Source organism: Oncorhynchus masou, chromosome 13, assembly GCF_036934945.1.
Source record: "Oncorhynchus masou masou isolate Uvic2021 chromosome 13, UVic_Omas_1.1, whole genome shotgun sequence".
Lineage (NCBI taxonomy): Eukaryota > Metazoa > Chordata > Actinopteri > Salmoniformes > Salmonidae > Oncorhynchus > Oncorhynchus masou.
The window spans coordinates 74,836,172-74,856,989 of NC_088224.1; the positions used below are offsets into that span (position 1 = coordinate 74,836,172).

The 20,818-nt window shown below is 43.9% G+C and overlaps 1 protein-coding gene across 7 annotated transcripts in view; it reads right to left on the reverse strand.

Moving 5' to 3' along the window:
- Positions 1-20,818, reverse strand: part of LOC135553047 (unconventional myosin-XVIIIa-like) — a 161,086-nt gene that overhangs the window by 68,950 nt on the left and 71,318 nt on the right. For 3 of the 7 annotated variants that reach the window (XM_064985112.1, XM_064985110.1, XM_064985115.1), the window contains exons 2-11: positions 20,090-20,155; positions 18,657-18,744; positions 18,176-18,282; positions 17,029-17,205; positions 16,242-16,452; positions 13,588-13,730; positions 13,397-13,497; positions 13,166-13,229; positions 12,779-12,923; positions 6,209-6,220 (exon numbers count right to left, since the gene is read on the reverse strand). In XM_064985112.1, coding sequence (XP_064841184.1) covers positions 6,209-6,220; positions 12,779-12,923; positions 13,166-13,229; positions 13,397-13,497; positions 13,588-13,730; positions 16,242-16,452; positions 17,029-17,205; positions 18,176-18,282; positions 18,657-18,744; positions 20,090-20,155 — 1,114 coding nt within the window. The remainder of the gene's footprint in view (positions 1-6,208; positions 6,221-12,778; positions 12,924-13,165; positions 13,230-13,396; positions 13,498-13,587; positions 13,731-16,241; positions 16,453-17,028; positions 17,206-18,175; positions 18,283-18,656; positions 18,745-20,089; positions 20,156-20,818) is intronic. The other 4 variants (XM_064985114.1, XM_064985113.1, XM_064985116.1 and 1 more) reach the window with 2 other exon arrangements.

Consider the following 20,818-nt stretch of genomic DNA (forward strand, 5'->3'; position numbering starts at 1 on the left):
CCTAGACCCACTCCAATTTGCTTACCGCCCAAATAGGTCCACAGACGACGCAATCTCAACCACACTGCACACTGCCCTAACCCATCTGGACAAGAGGAATACCTATGTGAGAATGCTGTTCATCGACTACAGCTCGGCTGGGTCTCGACCCCGCCCTGTGCAACTGGGTACTGGACTTCCTGACGGGCCGCCCCCAGGTGGTGAGGGTAGGCAACAACATCTCCACCCCGCTGATCCTCAACACTGGGGCCCCACAAGGGTGCGTTCTGAGCCCTCTCCTGTACTCCCTGTTCACCTACGACTGAGCGGCAACGCACGCCTCCAACTCAATCATCAAGTCTGCGGACGACACAACAGTGGTGGCTTGATTACCAACAACCACGAGACGGCCTACAGGGAGGAGGTGAGGGCCCTCGGAGTGTGGTGTCAGGACAATAACCTCACACTCAACGTCAACAAAACTAAGGAGATGATTGTGGACTTCAGGAAACAGCAGAGGGAACACCCCCCTATCCACATCGATGGAACAGTAGTGGAGAGGGTAGTAAGTTTTAAGTTCCTCGGCATACACATCACAGACAAACTGAATTGGTCCACTCACACAGACAGCATCGTGAAGAAGGCGCAGCAGCGCCTCTTCAACCTCAGGAGGCTGAAGAAATTTGGCTTGTCACCAAAAGCACTCACAAACTTCTACAGATGCACAATCGAGAGCATCCTGGCGGGCTGTATCACCGCCTGGTACGGCAACTGCTCCGCCCACAACCTTAAGGCTCTCCAGAGGGTAGTGAGGTCTGCACAACGTATCACCGGGGGCAAACTACCTGCCCTCCAGGACACCTACACCACCCGATGTCACAGGAATGCCATAAAGATCATCAAGGACAACACCCACCCGAGCCACTGCCTGTTCACCCCGCTATCATCCAGAAGGCGAGGTCAGTACAGGTGCATCAAAGCTGGGACCGAGAGACTGAAAAACAGCTTCTATCTCAAGGCCATCAGACTGTTAAACAGCAACCACTAACATTGAGTGGCTGCTGCCAACACACTGACTCAACTCCAGCCACTTCAATAATGGGAATTGATGGGAAAGGATGTAAAATATATCACTAGCCACTTTAAACAATGCTACCTAATATAATGTTTACATACCCTACATTATTCATCTCATATGTATATGTATATACTGTACTCTATATCATCTACTGCATCCTTATGTAATACATGCATATCACTAGCCACTTGAACTATGCCACTTTGTTTACATACTCATCTCATATGTATATACTGTACTCGATACCATCTACTGTATCTTGCCTATGCTGCTCTGCACCATCACTCATTCATATCTTTATGTACATATTCTTTATCCCCTTACACTGTGTATAAGAAATTGGTTTTGGAATTGTTAGTTAGATTACTTGTTGGTTATTACTGCATTGTCGGAACTGGAAGCACAAGCATTTCGCTACACTCGCATTAACATCTGCTAACGATGTGTATGTGACAAATAACATTTGATTTGATTTGATTTGAATATGTACCTAACCATAAACATCAATGCCTTTCTTTAAAATCAATCCACAACTATATATTTTTAAACCTGCATACAGTGCCTTGCGAAAGTATTCGGCCCCCTTGAACTTTGCGACCTTTTGCCACATTTCAGGCTTCAAACATAAAGATATAAAACTGTATTTTTTTGTGAATAATCAACAAGTGGGACACAATCATGAAGTGGAACAACATTTATTGGATATTTCAAACTTTTTTAACAAATGAAAAACTGAAACATTGGGCGTGCAAAATTATTCAGCCCCTTTACTTTCAGTGCAGCAAACTCACTCCAGAAGTTCAGTGAGGATCTCTGAATGATCCAATGTTGACCTAAATGACTAATGATGATAAATACAATCCACCTGTGTGTAATCAAGTCTCCGTATAAATGCACCTGCACTGTGATGGTCTCAGAGGTCCGTTAAAAGCGCAGAGAGCATCATGAAGAACAAGGAACACACCAGGCAGGTCCGAGATACTTTTGTGAAGAAGTTTAAAGCCAGATTTGGATACAAAAAGATTTCCCAAGCTTTAAACATCCCAAGGAGCACTGTGCAAGCGATAATATTGAAATGGAAGGAGTATCAGACCACTGCAAATCTACCAAGACCTGGCCGACCCTCTAAACCTTCAGCTCATACAAGGAGAAGACTGATCAGAGATGCAGCCAAGAGGCCCATGATCACTCTGGATGAACTGCAGAGATCTACAGCTGAGGTGGGAGACTCTGTCCATAGGACAACAATCAGTCGTATATTGCACAAATCTGGCCTTTATGGAAGAGTGGCAAGAAGAAAGCCATTTCTTAAAGATATCCATAAAAAGTGTTGTTTAAAGTTTGCCACACGCCACCTGGGAGACACACCAAACATGTGGAAGAAGGTGCTCTGGTCAGATGAAACCAAAATTGAACTTTTTGGCAACAATGCAAAACGTTATGTTTGGCGTAAAAGCAACTCAGCTCATCACCCTGAACACACCATACCCACTGTCAAACATGGTGGTGGCAGCATCATGGTTTGGGCCTGCTTTTCTTCAGCAGGGACAGGGAAGATGGTTAAAATTGATGGGAAGATGTATGGAGCCAAATACAGGACCATTCTGGAAGAAAACCTGATGGAGTCTGCAAAAGACCTGAGACTGGGACGGAGATTTGTCTTCCAACAAGACAATGATCCAAAACATAAAGCAAAACCTACAATGGAATGGTTAAAAAATAAACATATCCAGGTGTTAGATTGGCCGAGTCAAAGTCCAGACCTGAATCCAATCGAGAATCTGTGGAAAGAACTGAAAACTGTTGTTCACAAATGCTCTCCATCCAACCTCACTGAGCTCGAGCTGTTTTGCAAGGAAGAATGGGAAAAAATTTCACTCTCGATGTGCAAAACTGATAGAGACATACCCCAAGCGACTTACAGCTGTAATCGCAGCAAAAGGTGGCGCTACAAAGTATTAACTTAAGGGGGCTGAATAATTTTGCACGCCCAATTTTCAGTTTTTGAATTGTTAAAAAAGTTTGAAATATCCAATAAATGTCGTTCCACTTCATGATTGTGTCCCACTTGTTGTTGATTCTTCACAAAAAAATACAGTTTTATATCTTTATGTTTGAAGCCTGAAATGTGGCAAAAGGTCGCAAAGTTCAAGGGGGCCAAATACTTTCGCAAGGCACTGTATTTAGTTAATATTGCCTGCTAACATTTCTTTTAACGAGGGAAATTGTGTTACTTCTCTTGCGTTCTGTGCAAGCAGTCAGGGTATATGCAGCAGTTTGGGCCGCCTGGATCGTTGCGAACTGTGTGAAGACCATTTATTCCTAACAATGACCGTAATTAATTTGCCAGAATTGTGCATAATTATGTCATAACATTGAAGGTTGTACAATGTAACAGCAATATTTACACTTAGGGATGCCACCCGTTAGATATAAAACGGAACGGTTCCGTATTTCACTGAAAGAATCAGTTTGGTTTTCGAAATGATAGTTTCCGGATTTGACCATATTAATGACCTAAGGCTCGTATTTCTGTGTGTTATTACGTTATAATTAAGTCTATGATTTGATATTTGATAGAGCAGTCTGAGCAGTGGTAGGCAGCAGCAGGCTCGTAAGCATTCATTCAATCAGCACTTTTGTGCGTTTGTCAGCAGCTCTTCACTGTGCTTCAAGCATTGAGCTGTTTATGACTTCAAGCCTATCAACTCCCGAGATTAGGCTGGTGTAACCGATGTAAAATGGCTAGCTAGTTAGCAGGGTGCGCGCTAATAGCGTTTCAATCGGTGACGTCACTCGCTCTGAGACCTTGAAGTAGTTGTTCCCCTTGCTCTGCAAGGGCCGTGGCTTTTGTGGAGCGATGGGTAACGATGCTTCAAGGGTGGCTGTTGTCGATGTGTTCCTGGTTCGAGCCCAGGTAGGGTCGAGGAGAGGAACGGAAGCTATACTGTTACACTGGCAATACTAAAGTGCCTATAAGAACATCCAATAGTCAAATGTATATGAAATACAAATGGTATAGAGAGAAATAGTCCTATAATTCCAATAATAACTACAACCTAAAACTTCTTACATGGGAATATTGAAGACTCATGTTAAAAGGAACCACCAGCTTTCATATGTGCTCATGTTCTGAGCAAGGAACTTAAACGTAAGCTTTTTTACATGACACATATTGCACTTTTACTTTCTTCTCCAACACTTTGTTTTTGCATTATTTAAACCAAATTAAACATGTTTCATTACTTATTTGAGGCTAAATTGATTTTATTGATGCATTATATTAAGTTAAAATAAAAGTGTTCATTTAGTATTGTTGTAATTGTCATTATTACAAATAAATAAATCCATTTTAAAAATCATCCGATTAATCGGTATCGTCTTTTTTTGGTCCTCCAATCGGTATTGGTGTTGTAAAATCATAATCGGTCAACCTCTTGTTGAGATGTGTCTGTTACTTGAACTCTGTGAAGCATTTATTTGTGCTGCAATTTCTGCATCTGGTAACTCTAATGAACTAATCCTCTGCAGCAGAGGTAACTCTGAGTCTTCCTTTCCTGTGGCGGTCCTTATAAGAGCTAGTTTCATCATAGTGCTTGATGGTTTTTGTGACTGCAGTTGAAGAAACTTGAAGTTCTTGAAATATTCCAGATTGACTGACCTTCATGTTTTAAAGTAATGATGGACTGTCAATTATCTTTGCTTATTTGAGCTGTTCTTGCCATAATATGGACTTGGTCTTTTACCAAATACGGCTACAGTATCTTCTGTATACCACCCCTACCTTGTCACAACACTGATAGGCTCAAAAACATTTTGAAGGAAAGAAATTCCACAAATTAACTTTTAACAAGGCACCACTGTTAATTGAAATACATTCCAGGTGACTACCTCATGAAGCTGATTGAGAGAATGCCAAGAGTGTGCAAAGCTGTCATCAAGGCAAAGGGTGGCTACTTTGAAGAATCTCAATATAAAATATATTTTGATTTGTTTAACACTTTTTTGGTTACTACATGATTCCATATGTGTTATTTCATGTCTGCACTATTATTCTACAATGTAGAAGTAAAAATAAAGAAAAACCCTGGAATGAGTAGGTGTGTCCAAACTTTTGACTGGTACTGTATATGACATTGAGTTTAGAGTTGGCAAATTGGCTTAGTCTCGGAGTGAGAATCCAATAAAACGTAGCTAGCTTCATTCACATACCTTTTGGAATTCTGAAATCTATTGGAATAAATGACCAAACTATAAAACTAGCTAGCCTGCTAATATGGGTAACTGTAGCTAGCTAGCTACGTTAGCTTGCTAGGTACATAAATAGCTTTAGGTTGGTTGTTTTTAAGCTCAACTTCAAGATTTCCATCAAGGACGTTGCCTCTCTGATCATCACTCTCCCTCGCTTGGGCAAGGGACATTTAAGGTACACTCGGCTGAGGGTTTAGGGCCGAGGGCTGTCTACTTTGAGTTTTGACTGCAGCCCATCTTTTGAGCTTTGAGGCCTCCTCTACCAAGACAACCCTGAGAATAGACTGCTAAGCATTGTTAGCTGGTTTGACAACAACTCTCTGCCCCCCCATGTTACTGGCTCCGTGTGGCGGATCACCCCCACTGTTTTCTGGAGCGCTTTCAGAGACATAGCGACTCAGGCAATATGGTCGCCTCTAACCTCTCATCAAACAACACTCTACCACAGAGTCCAAGAAGAACATTCTAGACTAGAGAGACAGAACACAGAGAATCAAAACAATGTTCTGACACAAACAACTAGAAAGTTCCCCTGTGGGTTGGGGGGGGGGGGGGACCAAACAGGTTAAAATGAACAAGCTTTGCTTTTGCTTTGGGTCTGAATAATAATAACAGTGCTGTGGAATTGGAAGTAGGCGACATGGAGAGACATCAGACAGAGTGCTTTGAAGGACAACAAAGTTCTGATTCATGAAGCAACGTGTGAGTGAGAGAGAGAGGGAGAGAGACAGACAGAGAGACAGAGAGAGACAGAGAGAGGAAAGAAAACAATAAAAATGCTAATGACAGAACGTCTGGGTAGAATGATAAAGGCATTAAGAAAGACGACATATCTACAAGACTAAGTTAGAAGATAAGAAAGAAAGAAGAGCTTGGTTTTAATGTTGTTTGTTCCATTACCTTCGCCAGCCTCTGCATGTCAAGGGCGCAGCATGCAAACATGCAAGTAGAGAGAGGGGGTTAGAAACACAGTTCATGTATTAACAATTGATATTTATCACTGGAGAACAGACATGTTATCATACACTGAGTCACAAAACATGAAGGACATCTGCTCTTTCCATGACATAGACTGAACAGGTGAATCCAGGTGAAAGCTATGATCGCTTAATAATGTCACTTGTTAAATCCACTTCAATCAGTGTAATTGGAGGCGAGGTGACATGTTAAAGAAGGATTTTTAAGCCTTGAGAAAATTGAGACATGGATTATTTTTGTGTGCCATTCAGAGGGTGAATGGGCAAGACAAAATATGTAGGTTCCAGGCGCACCGGTTTGTGTCAAGAACTGCAATGCTGCTGGGTTTTTCACGCTCAACTGTTTCCTGTGTGTATCGGGAATAGTCCACTACCCAAAGGAAATCCAGAAAACTTGACAACTGTGGGAGGCATTAGAATCAACATGGGCCAGCATCCCTGTGGAACACTTGACACCTTGTCGAGTCCATGCCCCGACGAATTGAGGCTTAGTCCCCTCCTGTACTCGTTGTTCACCCACGACTGCGTGGCCAAGCACGACTCCCAACACCATCAATAAGTTTGCTGACAGCACAACAAGTGGTAGGTATGCCTGATCACCAACAACGATGAGACAGCCTATAGGGAAGAGGTCAGAGACCTGGCAGTGTGGTGCCAGGACAACAACCTCTCCCTCAATGTGAGAAAGACAAAAGGAGATGATCGTGGACTACAGGAAAAGGAGGGCCCCCCCCAACATGCCCCCATTTACATCGATGGGGGGGTCGAGAGTTTCAAGTTTCTTGGTGTCCACATCACCAACAAACTATCATGGTCCAAACACATCAAGGCAGTCGTGAAGAGGGCACAACACCTTTTCCCCCTCAGGAGACTGAAAAGATTTGGCATGGGTCCCCAGATCATCAAAAAGCCCTAGAGCTGCACCATCAAGAGCATCCTGACCAGTTGCATCACTGCCTTACCACCGCCTGGTAAGGCTCCTTAACAGCTTCTACCCCCAAGCCATAAGACTGATGAACAATTTTTTTATTTTTAAAAACTTTTATTTAACTAGGCAAGTCAGTTTAGAAAAAACTTTTATTTTCAATGACGGCATGTGAACAGTGGGTTAACTGCCTGTTCAGGGGCAGGATGACAGATTTGTACCTTGTCAGCTAGGGGATTTGAGCTTGCGGCCTTCCGGTTGCTAGTCCAACGCTCTAACCACTAGGCTACCCTGCCGCCCCAATTAATCAAATGGCCACCGGACTAGCAACTCAATATTAGTAAGTTCTCCTGAATGATTTGTACATTCAGTGTATATTATAGCTCTAACACCATCCATGCGCTGAGGTCCGGGCAGGAGAACCATGTGAGTGAAGATACCATGGGCATGCTCAGAGGAGGAGATACCTGCTCTGGTCCAGGAGAGCTGCAGTTTGTTCCAGCCCAGGTGTAACACACATACATCTACTAATCATGATCTTCAAATTAGACCGTGACTAGTTTTCTCAAGTGCGTTGGTGCAGGGCTGGAACAAAATCCTGCAGTCCCCAAACACTGGCGTTGGCCACCCCTGTTGTCAAGAGTAAATTGTGCTAACGACCCAATGAGGATGCTTAAAATCACCTCTGCAGAGATAGGGGAAACCTTCCTTTCTTCCAAACCCTTCACCCTTTTAACAGGTATGGAAAAGAAAACATTATAGTTTGAAGTGAAGTGTTAAATAGATGGGTGGAGGCTAATCCTTTAGTTCCCACAGAGTTGATCAACAGCATCATGCCAGGGAAAGAAGTTTGTACACACTGCCCTCTGCTGGTAGGACCAACCCCTGCTGTGGAACCAATCTGCTCATGAGAGCAAGTAGTAGTAGTTGTGGTAGTAGTAACAGTAGTAGAAGTAGTGATGGTAGTAGTAGTAACAGTAGTAGTAGTAGTAACAGTGACAATAGTAGGAGTAGTAGTATTAGTAGCAGTGGTAGTATTAATAGCAGTAACGTAGTAGTAGTAGTGTTAATATTAGTAGTAATTATAGTAATAGTAGTAGCCATATTAGTAGTAGTAGTAGCCATAGTAGTAGTAGTAGTAGTAGTAGTAGTAATAGTAACAGTAGTAGTAGTAATAGTAACAGTAGTAGTAGTAATAGTAACAGTAGTAGTAGTAATAGTAACAGTAGTAGTAGTAATAGTAAAAGTAGTAGTAGTGATAGTAACAGTAGTAGTAGTAAATATAGTAATAGTAGTAGTAGGAGCAGTATTAGTAGTAGTAGTAGTAATAGTAGTAAGTATAGTAATAGTAGTTGTAATAGTAGTAAGTATAGTAATAGTAGTTGTAATAGTAGTAGGAGAAGTTTTAGAAGTAGTACTACTAGTAGTAATAGTAGTAGTCGTCGTCGTCATCATAGTAGTAGAAGTATTAGCAGCAGCACTAGTGGTAGTATTATTAGGAGCAGTAGTAGCAGTAGTATTAGTAGTAGTATACTGAACAAAAACAAACGCAACATGCAACAATTTTACTGAGTTACAGTCAGTGGTGTAAAGTACTCAAGTAAAAATACTTTAAAGTACCACTTAAGTAGTTTTTTGGGGTATCTGTACTTTAGTATTTATATTTTATTTATAACTCTTACTTTTACTTCACCACATTATTCCAATAAAATAATGTAATTTTTACTCCAATCATTTTCACTGACACTCAAAAGTACTTGTTACAATTTAAATGCTTAGCAGGCCAGGAAAATGGTTCAATTCATGCATTTATCAAGTGAACAACCCTACTGTCTCTGATCAAACTATGTTTGAGTGTGCCCCTGGCTATCAGTAAATTAAAAAAAAAAAAAAATTGTGCTGCCTGGTTTGCTTAAAATAAGGAATTTGAAATGATTTATACTTTTACTTTTGATACTTAAGTATATTTAAAACCAAATACTTTTAGACTTTTACTCAAGTAGTATTTTACTGAGTGATTTTCACTTTTACTTGAGTCATTTTCTATTAAGGTATCTTTACTTTTACTCAAGTATAACAATTGGGCACTTTTTCCACCACTGGTCACAGTTCATATAAGGAAATCAGTCAATTGAAATAAATAAATTAGGCCTAATCTATTGATTTCACATGACTAGGCAGGAACATAGCCACTGGTGGGCTGGGATGGCATAGGCCCACTCACTGGGGAGCCAGGCCCAGCCAATCAGAATGAGTTCTTTCCCACAAAAGGGCTTTATTACAGACAGAAATACTCCTCAGTTTCATCAGCTGTCCAGGTGGCTGGTCTCAGACCATCCTGCAGGTAAAGAAGACGGATGTGGAAGTTCTGTCCTGGCGTGGTTACACGTGGTCTGCGGTTATGAGGCCAGTTGGACGTACTGCCAAATTCTCTAAAATGACGTTGCAGATGGCTTATGGTAAAGAAACAAACATTAAATTATCTGGCAACAGCTCTGGCGGACATTCCTGCAGTCAGCTTGCCAATTGCAAGCTCCCTCAAAACTTGAGACATCTGTGGCATTGTGTTGTGTGACAAGACTGAACATTTTAGAGTGGAGTTTTATTGTGCCAAGCACAAGGTGCACCTGTGTAATGATTAAGCTTCTTGCTATGCCACACCTGTCAGGTGGATGGATTATCTTGGCAGAGAGGAAATGTTCACCAACAGGGATGTAAACAAATTTGTGTACAACATTTGAGAAAATATTTTTTTTTGTATATATGGAACATTTTTGGGATCTTTTATTTCAGCTCATGAAACATAGGACCAACACTTTACATATTGCGTTTATAGTTTTGTTCAGTATAGTAGTAGTAATAATAGCAGTAACAGTGTCGGTAGTTGCAGATGGGGAGTGGTGTGAGAGAGAGATAGAACGAGAGAGAGTCAGAGAGAGAGAGAGAGAGAGAGAGAGAGAGAGTGCGGGGGAGGGAGAGAATAAAACATAAACAATTTGAGAGAACAGACAGTAGGGACACGACAGAATGTGTGAGTGAGTGCAAGCATGGCAACTGTTGTTGACATGAGACTGGTCTACCCCCAGCGCACCACCCACCCGCTTCATGATTTCACCCAATTCAAAACCCTGCTGCAGCCCTGTGAATAATGAAAGAGAAGCAGCACACGCACACAGAGAACACAGTCCATGGAGACGGGGCAGTCTGGAGTCTAATGATTCTAAAAAGTTAATTACCACATTCGTCTAGGTCTGTGACTGCGGGGGAGGCAATATCAGAGAGCATGAATAAACATTCTCTAGACTAGCAGCACAGAGACACAGATATTATATCGGTCTTTATTAACATAACAGAAATATCTGCACACATTCAACACTCCAACAGTTTTATAAATTAAACAACTTGAAAGGACTTTGTGCGCAGCGAGAGAACACAGTTAGCGCTCCTCTCTCGGAGGCCTAGTGAATGGCTCGGCGTGTGGCCTGTTCCTATCTTTCAACTTATTATTTCATTAAAACCACTCATGGATGAGAAGCAAATGTAATTTACGACCCCATCGCACTTCATTTGAGTATGTATTCCTTATCTCTGGGAAATCCCACACACGCACACACACACACACACACACACACACACTTGAAGTCGGACGCTTACATACACTTATGATGGAGTCATTAAAACTCGTTTTTCAACAACTCCACACATTTCTTGTTAACAAACTATAGTTTTGGCAAGTCGGTTGTGCATGACATAAATCATTTTACCAACAATTGTTTACAGACAGATTATTTCACTTATAAATCACTGTATAACATTTCCAGTGGGTTAGAAGTTTACATACACTAAGTTGACTGCGCTTTTAAACAGATTGGAAAAGTCCAGAAAATTATGTCATGGCTTTAGAAGCTTCTGCAAGGCTAATTGACATCATTTGAGTCAATTGGAGGTGTACCTGTGACTTCCTTTCAAGGCCTACCTTCAAACTCAGTGCCACTTTGCTTGACATCATGTGGAAATCAAAAGAAATCAGCCAAGACCTCAGAAACAAATTGTAGACCTCCACAAGTCTGGTTCATCCTTGGGAGCAATTTCCAAAGCCTGAAGGTACCATGTTCATCTGTACAAACAATAGTACGCAAGTATAAACACCATGGGACCACGCAGCCGTCATACCGCTCAGGAATGAGACGTGTTCTGTCTCCTAGAGATGAACGTACTTTGGTGCGAAAAGTGCAAATCAATCCCAGAACAACAGCAAAGGACCTTTTGAAGATGCTGGGCGAAACAGGTACAAAAGTATCTATATCCACAGTAAAACGAGTCCTAAATCGACATAACCTGAAAGGCCGCTCAGCAAGGAAGAAGCCACTGCTCCAAAACTGCCATAAAAAAAGCCAGACTACGGTTTGCAACTGCACACGGAGACAAAGATCGTACTTATTGGAGAAATGTCCTCTGGTCTGATGAAACAAAAATAGAACTGTTTGGCCATAATGACCATCATTATGTTTGGAGGGGAGAAAAAAAGCGTGTGCGAGCAAGGAGGCCAACAAACCTGACTCAGTTACACCAGCTCTGTCAGGAGGAATGGGCTAAAATTCACCCAACTTATTGTGGGAAGCTTGTGGAAGGCTACCCTAAACATTTGACCCAAGTTAAACAATTTAAAGGTAATGCTACCAAATACTAATTGAGTGTATGTAAACTTCTGACCCACTGGAAATGTGATGAAATAAATGAAAGCTGAAACAAATCATTCTCTCTACTATTATTCTGACATTTCACATTCTTAAAATAAAGTAGTGATCCTAACTGACCTAAGACAGGGAATTTTAACTAGGATTAAATGTCAGGAATTGTGAAAAACTGAGTTTAAAGGTGCTAAGGTGTATGAAAACTTCCGACTTCAACTGTACATTCATATATAGTTGTTTTTTTTTATGTATCACTGAAAGCTTTATAAGAGATCCCTGGTGGGCGCAGCAAACAGTGAGCGGACACGATCAACCTGCCCCTCCCTCCTGCCCCTCCTCCACCTCCTCTTCCAAACTCTTGAAGGGATACTTTGGGATTTTGGCAATGAGGCCCTGTATCTACTTACCCAGAGTCAGATGAACTTGTAGATACAATTTTTATGTGTCTGTGTCCAGTATGAAGAAAGTTATAGGTAGTTCTGCGAGCCAATGCTAACTAGCATTAGCGTAATGACTGGAAGTCCCCGTAGACTTGCAGTCATTGCGCTAACGCTAGATAGCAATTGCGCTTGCGCTAGTTAGCGAGACGTAAAAATGGGTGAGACATAAAAATGGTATGCATGAGTTCATCTGACTCGGGGGAAGTTGATAAAGGGCCTCATTGCCCAAATCCCAAAGTATCCCTTTAACATCCACTCTACCCCATTTCTACCTCTCTGGCTGGCATTAACTTACACTACTAACTAACACACACTTATAGCATCCTAACATGGCTGGATTACTGCAGAGTTCTCAGTCAATTCGTTCAACAGTGAGTAGTGGAGTGGACCAGTAGAGATCCTACAGTGAGTAGGACAGGGTTAGGGGTCCTTACCTTTGGTGGCCCCTGCTGCCCCCAGGTGGTAGATGGCCCCCAGGATGAGCCACAGAGCCCTCTGCTCCTCCACTGAGATGCCCAGCACCTTCATGGCTGCCTGCAGCTTGGTGAACTGCTGAGATGACTTCTGTTTGTCCTCCGGCTACAAGGAGGGGAGGGAGGAGGGGGAGGGGGAGGGAGGGAGGGAGGGAGGGAGGGAGGGAGGGAGGGAGGGAGGGAGGGAGGGAGGGAGGGAGGGAGGGAGGGAGGGAGGGAGGGAGGGAGGGAGGGTGAAGGAGTGAAGATGAGGGACACAGTTAAGACAGTTTTCTAGTTGTCTTACACAAAATTCAGAAAAGGACATATAATACACATAATAATAAGAACATAATAACAGCATTTTACTTTAGACTGAGGCACAATTCCAAATGCGCTGTTCTCTGCAAAGTGGTTAAAGTGCAGCTCCGTTCTGAGAGGAAACAGGGGAAATTAACAGGTTGAAATCACAGTAAATAGCTAGTTTACACCACATGTTTAACATGAGAACAGTGCCTTATACACAAGACCAAGCTTCTGCAATCTACTGCAACCACCCACTTCAATTCAATCCCAATTGAGAGATGGTAGAGGGCTCACCTGAGAGTGCTATCAGCTCCGGACATCATGTAGTAGAAGACGTTGAAGGTGGACTCAGTCTCCGGCCGTTTGGTCACTCTCAGCTTCTCAAGCAGCATGGTCTTAGGTAAAGGAAGAGGATAACAAGATGTCAATATGTGTGTGTGCGTATGTCAGTGTCCATGACCGTGTGTGTGCGTGATACTGCCTACCTGTATGGATGCGGAGGCCACCTGGCCAGCCTGGTCGAAGTCCAGAGAGACAATCTGAGAGAAGCGGCTGGCGTTGGTGTTCATGGAGGTGGAGCTGTTCCCAAATGCTTCCAGGATGGTGTATACTGCCTGCCACTTCTCTCCTGCAGGGATGGAGGGAGAGAGGGCGGGAGGGAGGAATGGGGGAACAGTGAGGGGGACAGAGGACTGTTAGAGAACAGCTTTATTTATTTAAAATATCATGTCAGTGTTTTGGCATTTCACATTCAATACTGTTCTATTTGTGAGGGGATTAGAGTACCATGTTGTGACTTACTTTGATATTCATGTTATGTCATGTCAGTTAGGCTTTGTCAATTATTCTCTTAGTGGAGTTCCTTTCCCTCTTTTGAGATTAAGATGAGCAGGAACGCCTCATTACTTAAAGAGTAGGGCTACTAGTCAGACTCACTTAACCCTAATTGCTCCTGTAAGTCACTCTGGATAAGAGCTTCTGCTAAATGACTCAAATGTAAATGTAGGTATGCGAAACTTACACCTAGCTAATTATCATTAGGGGATCCCCTCATCCATCACGCACGCACACACATGCACACAAATGCACATGAACACACCTGGAATACTGAGCCAACCACAACCGATCCTCGAATCAAAGTTTCGAAGCCAGCTTCCATCAAGCTGCCCCTCCCTCCTCCTGTCCCAAATTCTCAGTAACACCCCTACCTAGTAGCCAAAAGTATGTGGACATCCTTTCAAATTAGTGGATTTGGCTATTTCAGCCACACCCGTTGACGACAGCTGTATAAAATTGAGCACACAGCCATGCAATCTCCATAGACAAACATTTGCAGTAGAATGGCCCGTACTGAAGAAAACTACAACTGACCTGACTTTCAACATGGCACTGTCATAGGATGCCACCTTTCCAACAAGTCAGTTCAGAAAATGTCTGCCCTGCTAGTGCTGCCCCGGTGTACAGTAAGAGCTGTTATTGTGAAGTGGAAAGGTCTAGGAGCAACAACGGCTTAGCTGTGAAGTTGAAGGCCACACAAGCTCACAGTACAGGACCGAGTGCTGAAGCGTGTACTGCGTAAAAATCGTCTTTCCTCGGTTGCAATCACGACTGAGTTCCAAACTGCCTCTAGACGAAACGTCAGCACAATAACTGGTTTTCTGGAGCTTCATGAAATGGGTTTCCATGACCGAGCAGTTGCACAATGCCAATCGTCGGCTGAAGTGGTGTAAAGCTTGCCACCACTGGACTCTGGAGGAGTGGAAACATGTTCTCTGGAGTGATGAATCACACAGTGCGACGGACGAATCTGGGTTTGGAGGATGCCAGGAGAACGCTGCCTGTCCGAATGCATAAGGCCAACTGTAGAGTTTGGAGGAGATTGATTAATGTCCTTTAGTTCCAGTGAAGGGAAATCTTAACGCTCCAGCATACAATGACATTCTAGATGATTATGTGCTTTCAACTTTGTGGCAACAGATTGAGAAAGGCTCTTTCCTGTTTCAGCATGACAATGCCCAATGCACAAAGCGAGGTCCAAGCATAAATGGTTTCTCGAGATCAGTGTGGAAGAACTTGACTGGAATGCACAGTGCCCTGACCTCAACGCCATCGAACACCTTTGGGATGAATTAGAAAACTGACTGCGAGCCAGGCCTAATCGCCCAACATCAGCACCCGTCCTCACTAACGCTCTTATGGCTGAATGGAAGCAAGTCCCCGCAGCAATGTTCTAACATCTTGTGGAAAGCATTCCCAGAAGAGTGGAGGCTGTTATAGCAGCAAAGGGGGGACCAACTCCATATCAATGCCCATGATTTTGAAATTAGATGTTGAAACTAACAGGTGTCCACATACCATGTAGGGTATATTGCCTGCTGCACCTTCCATAGCAGCTCCCCTGTTTAACAGTCTAGTCTAGTAGTGGCTGGTGGCTGGATTCTGGAGCTCTCATTAGCCACTTACAGCTAACCAGGAGAAGCTGAGGAGTTTTGATAAGATTTGCTAATTATCCACCAGCTACACAGGGCATCATTAGGGGATCCCCTCATCCATCACGCACACACACACATGCACACAAATGCACATGAACACACCTGGAATACTGAGCCAACCACAACCGATCCTCGAATCAAAGTTTCGAAGCCAGCTTCCATCAAGCTGCCCCTCCCTCCTCCTCTCCCAAATTCTCAGTAACACCCCTACACTCTCCCCCATGGCTGGCTGGCTGGCTGGCTGGAAACTGTTGAAACTGCTCTTTATCCCCTACTAACTAACACCTACTGCACCTGGCTGGATTCTCAGTCAGTTAGCTGACACTGATCTAAATCAGTAACAACACAGTGAATGTCCTCCTGTGTACAAACACATGCACATTATGTGCTTAATTATATATTAGGCTATTAAGACAAATTACATATGAGGTAATTAAGTGAATTTATGCCACCATGGTCATTAGGTAACACATAAGTAATCAAGCCACCATCTGGAAGGTGATTATAACAGTCCTTCAATATGCTTTACATTTCATTTAATGACAAAAATCCCTGAATAGTAGCTTTACTGCTTGCTGGATGAAAAGGAGTCCAGGACCAGGCCAAAAAGAGAGTGGTTAACTCCTCATAGCCGAGGACTCTCTCACCAGAGAAGATCTTTCCGGTGCTGCCAGCGATGGAGACCAGGTACTGGACCAGGTGTTGACAGTTGGTGGTCTTGCCGCTGCCGCTCTTCCCCAGCAGCACGATGGACTGGTCCTGACGCGTGGTCAACAGGTTCCTGTAGGCCGACTGAGCCACCGCGTAGATGTGAGGTGCCGTGTCCTCTCGCCTGCACCCCTTAAACATGTGCATCACCTGATGGGACCGAGGAGAGGGAGGGAGGGAGAGAAGAGATGGGGGAGAGAGAGAGGTGCACAGCAGTTACTCCTGTATGGTCCTCAGAGGGGCTTTGTGTGTGTGAGTGTGTACGTCCGTCCTTAAAACTGCCACATTCCCAGCTAAGCACCCTGTCTGTAAGGTCTAATGGGTAGTCGTTTTGTTATGAGTGATGAGAGTTAAGTAGATATTACAGACTACAGGCTTCCTCAATACTCTAACCTCTAAATCTCATTAGGATAATTGGATTTCATTGTCATGTTGTGGACCTCTGAAAACTTCCCTCTCTATCCTCCTAGTCATCTCTCCTGTTTTAATTCATCCATCCTCCTCTCCCTAACAGCAAATACTATGACATAATAGCAAGGAAATGCACAAACAAGAATAGCATTAAGTAGCATGCATGAAACCATACTAACAGAGAATAAAGCAGAATCATGTCAGTGGAGTGGTACAGATATGTTCTCAAAGGTCACAAAATGTGCGTCTGTCGGTATGTGCGTGTGTGTGTCTGTGTGTAGATATGTATCTGCTGTGTGTGTCCTCTCTCCTCACCTTCTCTGAGTACATGGAGGGAGCGCTGAGGGGATTGATGATGACCATGTTGGGCCCGGCGTGTGTGTGGATGAGGTTTCCCCCGTAACGCTGCCGCAGGGAGTGCATCACACTGGACTCATTGAGGTACTGCAGCGAGGCCAGGTCCTCAGAGCGGTCAAACGACGGGGGGTTCGCCTGGGACAGGAGCAAAGGTCAAAGGTGAACGATTAATGACTGAGGAGTGTTGTAATACTAGAGCTTTATTAAAGGTACACTCAGCAATATGAAAACCTCATACATACTGGGACTCTGGTTGTCTGAAGTGGGATTGCTCACAGAAATGACCAACAACAGAATTCAAATCTGCCAAGATTACCACCATGCCTTTTGATAAGTTTCTCCAGGTTGCCTACACTTATTTCGTCTTTTCAGATTGATCTAAACAAAGAGCACTTTATAGGGGTAGAGGCTAGGGGTCCATTTGAGACTGGCAATCTCACTGGTAATGTCTTGAGTTTCACTGAGGAGTAATATTAAGAGAAGTCGAGCCGCGATTTAGTATGCCACACCGTGACTTGCTACCAGGAACCTAATGCCAAGTCTTTGACGCAATTAAATCAGATGTCTCCCTCCAACCTTAGACAGGTCCCAGTTTGCACTTCCTTAATCAAACAGATTCAAATGTATGATTAGACAGTGACCTTGATGCTTTGAAAACACTAACTGTTCAAAGTCACTCTTTTTATCAGTTCACCCTACGAGAGTTAAATGACAGTCTATAACACCAGGTGGGGATTTCTCCTGAAAGCAGAGCAGACATCCTCTAGTCAAGGTCTTGGAGACAGCATGTTGTGAATGACGGGAGGTTTTTGATGCTTTGTGCCAAAACCGTTTTTAAAGCGTCCTGTCACTGATCTCTCTGTGATTCGGGCCTGGTGCCATGTCTGTGTGAGTCACCTGATCGAGGCCTGTAAAACTAACACCTTTTCCCCTCTAACCTGTCCCCCTCTCCACAGACGTCCCACAATCTCCTGTGCCTGGCTGACCATCTGTGACTGCAACACGCTCCGGACGGGCTGACTGACAAGTGCAAAGACCCCCTCCCTCCTTCTTGGATCTTTCCCCTACATGCACCCCATTGAAGGTGTAGTCTCCCCCCCCCCACCTTCTCCACGTCATCCTCATCTACGTCCAGGATTGTCCCGTCATGTTCCAGTTTGATCTTCACCTTCCCCTCCGGCAGGGAGCCCGCCTCAGTCTTCAGCAGTGTCGCTATGGACACACACACACAGAGAGACAGACGGACACACACACACACACACACACACACAGAGACAGCCACAGAGACAGACACACACACACAGAGAGAGACAGACACACACACAGAGAGAGAGAGAGAGAGAGAGAGAGAGAGAGAGAGAGAGAGAGAGACAGACAGACAGAGGCAGACAGAGAGAGAGACAGACAGACAGACAGACAGACAGACAGACAGACAGACAGACAGACACAAATAACTTATTAGGATATAACTTATTGGTTGGAGTGTACACAAACATGGTTTCAGGAAAAAACAATAACCCATAGTTCAAAAGCAATGGTAAAAATTAGCAGGGCCCAAGCTCTGCATCCCTCCTGGTCCAACTTACCCAGGGAGAAGCCATCCTTGTGGACCAGCCAGACCTTCTCTGAGCCGTACCATGCCTGCTCTGTGGCTATCTGCTCCTCTGTCTTCACCTGGAAGAGATTGTGGAGAAGACCACAGTCACACACAGCAAAACAATGACCTTAGGCCATGTCAGCTTTCACTGGGCCTTTCTGTGGCTGAAGTAGATATCACTCAGCAGTTTTCAACCACAGAGAGGCTTTAGACTTGAGAGGACATGTGCTCCGTACAAACACACCTGTTCACATCAATAACATTCACTCACATGTGTTTAAAGTAGCTGGTTGAGAGCTTATAGCATGTTACACAATTATGTCCAATAGCATTGGAGATAATGGGCTGACAGTGGGCATGCAGTGGACTTGCTAATAGTACATGTTGTGATGAAAGGCAGAGCCCTGGAAAGGCCGGTGGATCAGGCAGAGATAAAAACACAGTTCAGTTTCCCAGATCACAGAGACATTTCTCCAACTCAGCTCTGCTCGGCGTGTCGCCTAGAAACGGCTGGCCGCTCCGTGTTACCATGCTTGACCTCCCCAAAGCCTCTCACACTCCACTGGACATGCTCCTTCCGGCTGTGTGTGTGTATGTAAGAGAGAGAGAGACCGAGACCGAGAGAGAGAGAGAGAGAGAGAGAGAGAGAGAGAGAGAGAGAGAGAGAGACAGAGAGAGAGAGAGAGAGAGAGACCGAGAGAGAGACAGAGAGAGAGAGAGAGCAGGAGGCAGTAACGTCTGACAGAAGACATTAATTATCAGTGAACTGAATCTGGTCAAAGACACTGTTGGATGCACATCACTGTCACACACAGCATGGTGGGTGAGAGATGGGGGGAGTATGAGTGGAATAAATACACTATCCACAAGCACAGCAACACAACACACAACGAATTCTAGGGACTGACTCGAAGGATGACAACAAGACATTATAAAGTAAAACAAACACAGGGGATAAAAACATATCAAATTCACATAGTGTGAATTGTAGGCCTATATAACTTATTTCTAATAATGGAAAATCAATCTGGTGATGTTTTTTGCAGTGTCTGTCTCTTTGCCTCCTTAATGGAGAACTGACATCATGCAATGACATCTACAAGAGACAAAATGTGATGATATGATTGATCATGTGGAATCCAGACAACCACGTATCTTAAGTGCCATCGAAAAAGCTTCATTTTGAGTGCTGATTTCCCCCTGAAATGTTTCTAATTAGGTGAAATATGGCCAAAGGAGTGCAGGTGGCTTGGGTGTGCGTGAATACTATGCAGGTGTGTTTGGTGGGGGGAAAGGGTGAGGGGTGACACTGCAATGGATCACAACACACAGAGTACACAGCACTCCAGGGGTCGGTGGTGGGAGTGGTGAACGTGGGAGGTGGAGGGGGTGAATTACACACAGGCACAGCAAAGGCCAGACCTTGGGTTGTTGGGCAGCGGCATGAGACGCCTGAAGGATGGCCACGGGGTCCTCGTCCACCTGTCCCTGGAGGATGGCATGCATGAGAGGAGGGGTCAAAGGTTATAGTTAGAGAGTAGCTACAGTGGAAAGAAGGGTAGCAATCCACCAAACAACACAAAACATTAAGCATATCCAGCATGGCATCATCCTTCATCATCTGCTGGAATAGACAGATGTATATACAGGGGACAGAGAGTAATGCATAGTGGTGATCCTGGTGGAGAGAGATATCCCTACAAACTTTTCACTTATGGACTGAATGAACACGGCTTGAGCCAAAGACCAGGCTTGTTGGCTATTACCCACTGTCCATCTGGTCCAAATGAAATAGTAACTAATCCTTAATTATTCTCAAAAGTTTTGTTTTGAGACATACATTGAAAACATTATCAGACATTATCAAGCCAGTGTTTTACCATTTGAAGTAACGAGCACATTATGTAAGTCATCAGGGTTATGACCAGGGAGGAATGTGGAGAAAAAACTGGGGGATGGCAAAGAACAAGGAGAGGTCAGGCTCTATGTCTGTGAGATGAGCTAATCATGTCATAAAGGGGAGACTGTGAGAGCAACGAGACAGGAACACCTGACAATCATAAATCACATACAGACGCAATATCCCCCCACCCACTGCCATTCACTCACACAGCGACTGGACATCACAACGGGAAAACTAACATGCGGCCA